At 63.2% G+C, this 10,258-nt stretch overlaps 1 protein-coding gene across 4 annotated transcripts in view; it reads left to right on the top strand.

Annotated features, from left to right (window-relative positions):
• The first annotated feature begins 8,664 nt into the window (after window positions 1-8,664).
• The window catches only part of GPATCH8 (G-patch domain containing 8), a 54,389-nt gene continuing 52,795 nt past the window's right edge, over window positions 8,665-10,258 (top strand). For 3 of the 4 annotated variants that reach the window (XM_059869478.1, XM_059869479.1, XM_059869477.1), the window contains exon 1: window positions 8,754-8,800. Coding sequence is in view for 1 of the 4 variants with exons in the window: in XM_059869475.1 (XP_059725458.1) it covers window positions 8,756-8,800 (45 nt within the window). In the remaining 3 variants the exon portion in view is untranslated. Of the gene's footprint in view, window positions 8,801-10,258 lie in introns of all 4 variants that reach the window. The other variant, XM_059869475.1, reaches the window with a different exon arrangement.

The raw sequence follows: 10,258 nt of genomic DNA, 5'->3' as shown, positions 1-10,258 counted from the left end.
TCCTGGGGCGCGGGGAACGGAGCGGCCGCACCGGACGCTCCCGCCGCCTTTGTGCGGGGCAGCGCCGCGTCCCCGCCGGGCGGGGCCAGCGCCCCCGCCCCGCCCCCCGCCCCGCCCGCTCCGCCAATCACATTCAAACGGCGCGGCCGCCACGCCCACTCCGCCCCGGCTCACGCCCATCAGGCCCCGCCCCCACCCCGGGGGTCACCGCCCCCCCCAAAGTTTTTCCGAGCCGCGCGAACTCCCCCCGCGGGCGGGGTCGGGCCCGGGCCGCGGGGAGCGGCCCTGCCGTGTGCCCTGTGTCCCCAAACCGCATTGTGGCTTCTGCCGCCCGTGTCCCCTGTGCCCCGTGTCCCCTTGGTCCCCACTCTGTGTGCCCTGCTGTCCTGTGCCCCCTCGTGTCCCCTTGTCCCCGCTGTATGTGTCCTGATGTCCTGTGCCCCCCTGACCCCTTGGTCCCCACTCTGTGTGCCCTGCTGTCCTGTGTCCCCCCCCATGTCCCCTTGTCCTCGCTCTGTGTGCCCTGTCGTCCTGTGTCCCCCCCTTTGTCTCCTTGTCCCTGCTCTGTGTGCCCTGCTGTCCTGTGTCCCCCTGTGTCCCCTACTTCTCTCCCATGTCTCCTGACGACCACCGTGGTCACTGTACCTCTGTCACGTGCCCCTCCTCTGTCCCCTGCGCCTGCCATGTACCCTGTGCCCTGCAAGTGCTCTGCACCCTCCGTGTTCCCTGCCCCTGTGTCCCCTGCATCCCCCGCTGTGTGCCCTAGCCCTGCTGTGGTCTCTGCACTCCCTCTATGTCCTCTGCCCCCTCTGTGTCTCCTGTGCCTCCCTTGTGTCCTCTGCACTGCCCATGTCCCCTAACACTCACTTTGACCCCCCACCTGTGGGGCTGCTCCCCCCAACCCAAGACCCACATCCCTTCTAATGTGCTGCAAGGGGTCCCCCACTGTCCCCAAGTCCCACTTTAGGTTGCAGTGCAGCAGGATTAGCTCCCATGCTCCACTGGAAACCTCCAGGACAGGCTGTATTGGCTCCAACATCCCTTGTCCCCAGGCATCGGCCAGGCAGTGTCACCACCCCATGGGCTGCCCATGGTGTTGCACCCCCAAAAAAGCCACTGCACAGCCAGGGGTCTCCCCAAAACAGGGCAGTGGGACAGGCCTGGGGGTGTGGGACACACTGTGGGGAACTGGGACACATGTTGGGACTAGGACACACACTGGTAGGGACTGGGACACACTGGGCGGGGAGGGGGGTTGATCTTGGACATGGCAGAGATAGACAGGAGGGAACCAGAACGCACTGGGAGGATCCAGGACATGCTGGGGGGATCTGGGACACACGAGGGGCAACTGGAACACACTGGGCAAACACTGGGACACACGGCGGGAGGACGCTGGGACACAGCAGGGGGATCCAGGACGTGCTGCGGCCATCGAAGACACATTGAGAATGTTGGGACACGGGGGGGTCATGGAACACACCGGGGAGTCAAGCACACACTGAGGGGCACCGGGACACTGGGGACACTCTGACACACTGGGAGAGACTGGGATCCACTGGAGTTCCCTTTTTAAGGGAATGAAACTGAAGGTGATCACCCCAAATTTCGGCATGAGAATGGGGGGCTGCCTTTCCCAAGGCAAGGGGCTGCCTTTCCCCCTCTTTCCCTGGAGGGGCTGTGGTGGGGAGCCTCTGCCCCTGTCCGCTCCGTTTTGGGGGGCTGGGGGGCTCCTGGCAGCCCCCTTCCCTCCCTCCCTGCGCGTCCTCCCTCCCTTTCTCTCCCCTTCCTGTAACTTAAGCTTTTGTTGTGAGCAGGAGACCCGGGCTGTCGTGAAAAGAGGGGGCCCCACCGCCTTTCACAGCGTAATTGAAACCATTGCGGCTCCTGGCCGAGGGGGAAGGGCAGGGGGGGGCTCCAAAATCAAAGCCTGGGGGGGAAAGCTGGGACACACGATGCTGCCGCCCCCCCCCGCCCCGCCGCCAGCTCCCCGGGCCGGACGTGCCGGGTGTCCCGGCGGGGCTGGCGGGGGCTCTCCCCGCTCCCGGGGATGGCGGAGGCTCCGGGGCTGCTGTGGGGTGAGGCGGTGAGATGGGAGCCATGGCCGGCTGTCCCCTTTGAGGCACCCAGGGGTGCTGCCTTTGGGCCCCGCCGGGGTCGCTGGGTGTCCGGTGGTCCCGGGCGGGAGGCGGCGTAGAGAGGCTGGCACGGCGCCGGCGGCGGGGCCGAGCCCGGAGCTCGGCCAGCGCTGCCTCCGGCCCGTTCCCGCTCCCGTTCCCACTCCCTGGCTGAAGTGGGAATGCAGGGCCGCTCCTCCGGCCCTATGGTGCGCACGGTCTGGTTGGGTGACCCCCACCGTGTCCCCAGGCTCACAGGGACAGGGACGGAGGGGTACAAGGGTGTCTGCACAGCCACGTGGATCTTGGCTTCCTAAACGCTTCAGATTTTGGATTCTTTCTGGAGATGGGGGGGATTTCACTTCCAGAAGGGGTTGCAGAGGCTGTCCCCGTCCTCCCGGGTGCTGGTGGCTTGCAACAAGGGTCCCCAGAGCCTCCAGGGTCACACTGGGACATGGTTCCACCCAGAGCGGGTGCCGAGCCCTCCGGGGGAGGGCAAAACCCAAAGCAGACCCACCAGTCAGCCCTGAGAGGAACTCCTGGGTGGACTGGGGGTGTCAGAGGACACCCCAGGGAAACAGCTATTGGGGGTCCCACCTGCTCAGGGGTGTCCCCTCCCAGGGACATTCAGGGTGGCCAGGGAATCCTGTTGGTATTACTTGTCCCTGTCACCAGGCTTCCAGCCCCATCCCCAGGCCCTGCCAGGGGCATGAGGGGTGGTAGAGGGTGCTGGCCCCTCCCCAAACCTTCCCATGGGGGTCTGGGGTTGGTGTCCTGGGTGGAGGGGACACTGTGAAGACAAGGACCAACCCTTGCACACAGTGGGAAGGGGTGGGGGCTGCCCAGACTGGGCATTTCTGGGAGTATGGGGCCAAACCCAGCTCTTCCCCCCAGCTCCCCTTCGTGTCCTCACAGAGCTGCAAAGGGTGGGGGGCACGCAGGAGTCCCAGTGCTCCCACTGCTCCACTCTCACTTCATCCCAGTATGGCACTGGGGGTTGCTGGTGGGCACCCAGTGTTGCTAGTCCCCTGCTCCCAGCACCCAAGGGTCCCCAGGGGGAGGCCCATGGGGACCACCACCTCCAAAAGTCTGGTGGCTCCTGTGTCCCTCATGGAGCAGGACATGGTGCCCAGGCAGCCCCCCCTCCTGGGATTCCCCCAGCACCATGAGGTGCCAGGATGCCTGTGGGGTTCTCCCTGTACCCATCAAAGCCAGGGATGGGGGACACAGCTGGGAACACCCATATCACCCACAGCAGCACCGTAGCCCAGCCACAGGCTGGTGGCCTCTTTCTGAGCCTCCTCCCTGGGAACAGGTGCCCTGGGGGTGACACTGGGGGTGGCACCACATCTGGCACAGGCCCTGTGCACGGCCACATGCAGGGCTGGTGGCCAGCACCACTCTGAAGGGCAGTACTTCTACTGGCAGCACCAGTTTTGCAGTAAGTGTCCCTTAGGCATGGGCACAGAGGATGGCAAAGCAGAAGTGGGGAATGAAGGGGCTGCGGCAGGCGATGCCAGGCAGGATGGGGGACCTCGGGGGTCTCCCAGGAGTGCAGAGGAAGGGAAGGGCCCCCCAGCCCTGCCCTTGGCTTTGTTTCACACTTAAGAGCCTCTAATTAAAACCAGGCACAAAGGCCCTGGCTGGTGGCAGGCGCGAGGTGCCAGCAGAGGACGGGGGTCTGTCACCAAGGGAACAGGAGTGACACAGAGCCTGGGCATGGGCCCTGCATGCCTGGTCATGAGCTGGCACAAAAGTGCCCAGACACAGACACAGACACAGATGTGAGCACACAGACATGTGTGCACCCGGCCCTGTGGGCCAGAGAGAGTAGTGCTCAGGCTTGGTTTGTACTGGTCTGAACTGGTCTGATGGTCTGCAGGGGCTCCATGTGTGGGAGGGGTCTGTGAGCAGTACTGCCCAGGGGGCCAGGGGGCAGAGATCAGCTCTGGGCTGCCTGGGGGGTGAGCCAAGCCCTGGGGTACCCCCGCACTGGGGGCAGCCTGGTTGGCAGCAGGCACGGCTTTAGCCAAGGACCACAGAGGGTCCCCAGCTGGGATCGGGGGGCTGGTGGGTGACCCTGAGACTGGCTGTGTCGAGCTGGGGGATGAGTCCCCCCACAATATGGGTCTGCCTGCCTGGATCCCTCAGGGTGGTGAGCCCCCAGAGCTGTGCTGTCCAAAAGCCACCCCTGGTGCTGGTGGGGCACAAAGCCCACCGGGGCAGGCATGAGGAAAGTGGCTTAAGCACACCTTGACCTTGCTGGCGGGGGAGGATCCCCTCAGCTTGTCGGACACATCTCCTGCCAGCGCCGGCATTGAGAGCGCGCGAGCCCGTGCACGGAGGAGCCGGCATGAAAAGGCAGCTTAGGCATCTCCTGCTGCGAGAGATGGATTAGGGGCTTCGGGGAGGCCGGGGGACAGCCAGCACCGCAGCCACCGGGCCGCCACGGCCGCGTGCCGGCGGCCAGGCCGCGGGGCCAGCATGGGCACGCAGCCACTGCCCCATGACACCGTCCCGCTGGGACACTGGGGCAGCAGGACAAGACCCCGGGGTCCCCAAAACCCCCGGAAAAGCGTGTGTGTGCGGGAAGAGCCAAGGGCTGTCCCGGCAGCGAGGGGACACCAGGGCTGGCAGCCCCAGCCCCGCTGCGGGCCCCCCTGGCCCGGTCACAGCTGTCACTGTCAGGGCTTGGGTATTTTTAGAGCTGCCCCAGACCGCAGTGACCATTTCTGCCCACGGAGTGCATGGGATCGGGACGGGGAGGGGGGAAATTTTTTGCTCTCTTTGGGGCTGGAAGTGCCCTTTAAGTCCCCAGGGAAGCACCTGGAGTGGGCAATGGGTCCCCATGGGGCACAGGGACCCCATATTGGTGGGGTGGGCATGGTCCAACCATGCTGGGTTGGGGTCTGTGTTCCCAGGGCAGTGAGAGTGATGTCCCCAGAGGGACAGCCTGGACCCCTGGATGTCCCCCAGGAACTGTTGCAGGTCTGTGGGGTGGCCCCTGTGGTAGAAGTGCAGGAGGGATGAGGTGCCCCTCTGGCCATTCCTCCCTCTCCCAGGAACAGCTGTGCCCCCAGCCGGGGGCAGGGGACCTGCCAGCACTGGGCATGTGACAGGAGGTGACAGAGCTGCTATTTATACCCTCCTGTGTCAGGGCTGGGTGTGGGGACATCAGTGAGCCCATGCCACTGGCCCATGGTGACTCTCAGGGTCCCCTGAGGGCCCATTTGTCCCCCAGCACCAACCAAAGCCCCCTGTAGGGAGGGGTGGGCTCAGTACAACCAGAAGTGTCACAGTCCATGGTGTCACACAGCCATTCCAACTGCCCCCAGCCCACTGGGGACACAGATTCATCTCTGTGCCCAGTGGGGGCACAGAGCTGACACAGGGACATGGAGCTGTCCTCATGCCCAATGGGGATAGAGTTGTCTCCATTGTGGACACTGACCTGTCCCTGTCGCTGACAGTGCATAAAGTTGTTCCCAACAAGGACACTGAGTTGTGCCTGTGCCCAGTGGGACACAGAGCTGTCCCTGTGCCAGTCCCTCCAGGCTGGAGGGTACCAGAGGAGAGCAGATGTGTCCACCAAACGCCACAGGTCCTGGAGGGCACACATCCCCAGCAGCAGAGGCCCTTGGCACAGGGAGATGCCAAGTGGGGAGGCATTCATTCCCAGCCTCCCTCCTGCTCCTGTGGCAGCAGGGCTGGGGAGCACAACCCAGACAGGGCCCCCCAGAGAAGAGGGGCCCTGGTGAATGCAGCATCAGCTCCTGGTCCAGCAGTGAGGGGCCTCTGCCCATGCTGGGCTTTGGGGTCCCCTGGCCTGGGGACACTGTGCCCCTTGAGCATCACAGCCCAGGGACTCAGCTCACCCCTTTGGCATCAATTGACACAGGCAGGGTTGAGAGGCCTTGGGCAGCACTCTGGGCCCTAGGACCAACCCTGCTGTGAGCTCAGCACCCCTGGAGTGCCAGGTTCCCAAAGCCCAGGCAGGCAGAGCTAGGTTCCCTCCAGCCATGGGTGATGATGAATGAGCACCAGTTTTGTGCACCCAGCGGGGTGGGGAGATATTGAGAAGGGGCAAAGTACACCAGCACAGCTGGGTCCTGCCAGGGGAGTTGCCACCCTCCCCAGGGGTCCCCACATTCCCTGTTCCAGGTTCATCCCACCTGGCTTGACACAGCCCCATCTCCTTGCAGGGCCTTGTCTGGCTCAGCACCCCATGGGGGATGGGGGTCCAGGGGATGGCTGGGGGTCCCAGTGACCACCTGGGTGGGCCAGGAGCTCCCTTGTGGGCACAGCACCTGCACTGTGTCCAAGGGTGCTCACCCAGAACCCATGGGTGGGCTGGGCTGCAGGACATTTGACTGAGTCACCCACAGGGGTGTCCCACATGGTGTGGTCAGGCTCCTGGGCAGGGGAGTCATGCCTGTGTGGACCCACCTGGGTGCTTTGGGAGGATAAGGGAGGGACCACAGACCTGACATGGGACACTGGGGTTTTTGTGGGGAGTTGAGTAAAGTAGACAGGCAGAGCATCAACAGGATGTTCTCAGGGTAATGAGAAGCAAATTCAATCATGTTTCTGCCCAGCAAGAAATGGACAGAAACATGGCCACTCTGCACTGCAGAAGTCCCAGCTCACAGCCACCAAGCCCTTCTCAGCACACAGGGCTGGCTGGTGCCAGGAGAGAGGCAAGATTAGAATCATAGGATATTAGGGGTAGAGATGGACCTTAAAGACCATCTAGTCCCATCCCTAGGCTGCTCAAGGCCTTACCCAACCCAGCTTTGAACACTGCCAGGGTTGGAGCATCCAGCACTTCCCTTTCCTGGGAGGTTTTTATTTCCAGGATATCCCGGGGGAATTCCCACATGGCTGCTGTGGTAGGGCAGCAGGCTGAGCACAGCATTCCCTCCTAACAAGTGAGAGGCACATCTTCCACACAGGAGTTCTGGCAGCACAGGCCAGCCTGGCTCACCGGAGGAACAAATCGGGTCTAGAGCTATCCCGTGGTGCACAAAGCACAAGCGGTGCTTCCAGACTCACTGCCTCGCTGCGCAGGGCACAGGTGTCCCCTCAGGGACAGCTCTGGTGGCACATGGAGGCTCAGAGAACACACTGCAGACAGCCCCGATCCCAAACTCCTCTCCCTCACCCGGTCCTGACAGGCAGCAGAGGGCAGCAGGGCGCGAGCAGAGCGGCTGCTGCGGAGAGAGGGAAAGCAATGAATGAATGGAGAGACAGATGGGATACGTTTTTCCTGCTGTCAAGGCAGACAGAGGGCCGGCGACACACGGCACGGTGCTCAGGGACAGCTGGTGACAGCTGTGCTGGGGGATGGCAAAGCAGAGACCTCTGCAGACCCGGACCCAAATCCCAGACCCAGACCTCAAACCTAGATCCAGAACGGAGACTCCAAATCCAAGCCTTGCCCACAAATCCAGACCCAGACCTAGACCCCATCCCCTGATGCCAAACCCAGCCAAGGCCCCTGTGAAAAGTGAGTGGGGTTTTTCACAGCCCCCAAATCCATCAAAGAACCCCAAGTCAACAGTCCTGGCCCCCAAATCCAGACCCAGATCTAGATCCTAGACCCAACCCCGATCCCAAAAGCAGACCCAGACTCCACACCGACCTAGCACCCCGCCCCTGCCCCCCGGTACTGTCCGCGGCCCTGCTGCAGTGCACTGCAGAGGGCAGGGCTGGGGCACACACTTCCAGCTCAGGGGCGAGGAGAGGCCCTCGCACTCCGGCCGGAGGCCTGGGGCAGGAGCCGGGGATACGAGCACGGGGGCTCTGTCCGGCCCTGGGCTGCGATCCCCGTCACAGCTCACTGGCCCCGGGCCGCTCCCAGCGCCGAGGGGCTCCGGGCGGCCCTCAGCCACCGCCGCGGGCCCCGCCGAGCTGGCTCTGCGCATGCGCCGCACCAGCAGGCGGCACGGCCCGCTGCGCCAACCGGGGGCTGTGGCAAGCCCACGACCCCATTGGCTCACACGACCATCACTCAAGAGACTGGAGCAGCTCCCATTGGCTAGAGCCGGGAGGGCGGGAAGGCTGAAGTGGAGCCAGCGACCTCCGTGTCGAGCCCTCACCGTATGACGCCTTTACACATGCGCGTTGCAGCGGGTGGGAAACGGTGCCCCGCGCTGCTTAGTAACTCGCGTCCTAATTGGCTGCTAGGCACGCGCGTGCGCTACTCGCGCCCTCATTGGTTGTTCGGCGTGCGCGTGCCGCCACTAGCACCGCCATTGGCCGCCGGGGCGTGCATGCGCTCTGCTATCCGCAGTCAGACGCGCAGCGAGGCTCGGCTGGACGTGACCTGCCGCGGCGGGGCCCTGAGGGCGCGGCCGGCCGTGCGAACCGGTTCTGCCCCTTGTTGTGCCGACCCCCGGCGTGCCGCTGTCTCCGGGCCGGTCCTGCGGCCGCCGCCCCGTCGGACGCCGCTGCAGTAGCCACTCCACTCCGCGCGTTGGCGCTGCCGTGAGGGACCCCAGTCTTTGCCGATCACGTGAGCCGCGTTGATTCGCACGTGACCTGCGGGCGGCGCATGCGCGGTGCAGCGGGGGCGGTGCAGGCGGGCGGCGCTGAGGGCGGAGGCGGCGGCGGCCGGAGCGGGGCCGGGCCGGCGCGAAATGGCGGACAGGTTCTCCCGCTTCAACGAGGACAGGGACTTCCAGGTACTTCCTTCGCGCCGCCCCACGAGGCCGCGGGCCCTCGGGCTGGGCTCCGCCGCCTTCTCCCCACCCCCCCACCGGTGCTTTTTGTGCGGGCGGGCCTGGCGCTGCGCCGCGGCAGGGAGCGGCACGGAGGGGAATGTGGGGGGCCGGGGCCGGCTGTCAGGATGACCCGCAGCTGGGGAGAGCTGCCCGGGCACGGGGGGGCAGCGGGCGGCGTCTTGTGGCGGCGGTGGCGAGGAGCCGACCCCGCGGAGGGACCGGCAGGGGAAGACGGTGAGGAGGTCAACCCTCCTCCAGTGATGGAACCGACCATCCCCATGAGGGATTGGGCTCCTCCGCGGTGAGGGAACCAGCCCCTCGGTGAGGGGGATCACCCACCCCCGGTGAGGGCCCGGATCAGTCCCCCCGAGACCCGCACCGCACCGTCCGGACATCTGCCAGCGACCCCCTTCTCTGTGGAAAAAACGCATCTTCTTTCTCGCACCCGGCCCCCTCGCCAAAACATCAGTATTTCAACGTAATTAACGCCACTGATTCTTTTTGAAAGGGGATTTAAATAAACAATGGGGAAATTACCGTTGATTCATTAAGCTCGAACAATGACATGTTGTTCTCTGACTTCAGCCCGAGAGAGTCTCGGGGTTAGAAAGGAAAACAAAAGGAGTGAGGATAACGCTGCTCGAGGAGAGTCGTGGATGAGCTGTTCTGTGGGTCCTTGTTTCGGGAGCCTGGCGTTGGAATGGTGCTGTTCATCCTCTCTCGGGCCTTTCACCCTAAGACCTGGGAGAGTTTTTATAATGTGGAGCTTGCGTAATTCTGCTTCATCTGGCATTAAGGTGCAGTCTTGGAAGCAGTCAGGACAACCAGAAGTGACTAATTTTTGTTGCTTCTGGATGTTGTATGGGGTGCATGCTTCAAAAATTGTTACTAAACTGTGCTAGAAACACACAAGAAAATAAATACCAGCGTGGTTGTGTGCAATGTTGGCATTGCCTGCTCTGAGGATGGAGGTTTGGCTCCTGCCACAGCCCCAAATGTGGGCTTGTTTGCATCCTTCATTTCTTTCAATGAAGAAATGAACCATAATTAACTCTGGAATAGTCTGATTTGGCTTTGAAGTTTGTGTTTCAGGAAGTAGAGTGAGACAGATCCTGTGCTTGAAACACATTTCTTGTAATCCTTTGGTAAGCGAGAGATGGGGAACCTAAACCAAGTCAGTACTGTGGCTGTGCCCAGGGAACAGGTGAGCTCTGCAGTCGTGTCCACATTTGCCTTTGGGTGTCCTTGTTCCTGTCGCTTTGTGGGGAAACCCCATGGCAAGAAAAATAATTGTAGTGGCTAAACCTGTTAGTGTGTCGTGGCTCTGGACACACAGGGGAAATGTCAGGGAGGAAACTCGGCTCCATTACCTGATCCCAAGATCTTGGAAGCTGCTGAGTGTGCCTGAGGACAATAACT

This window comes from Haemorhous mexicanus, chromosome 28 (genome assembly GCF_027477595.1).
Source record: "Haemorhous mexicanus isolate bHaeMex1 chromosome 28, bHaeMex1.pri, whole genome shotgun sequence".
NCBI classification, from domain to species: domain Eukaryota; kingdom Metazoa; phylum Chordata; class Aves; order Passeriformes; family Fringillidae; genus Haemorhous; species Haemorhous mexicanus.
Note: the sequence above shows the minus strand (reverse complement) of the source record. Positions and strands in the feature narration are given on the sequence as shown.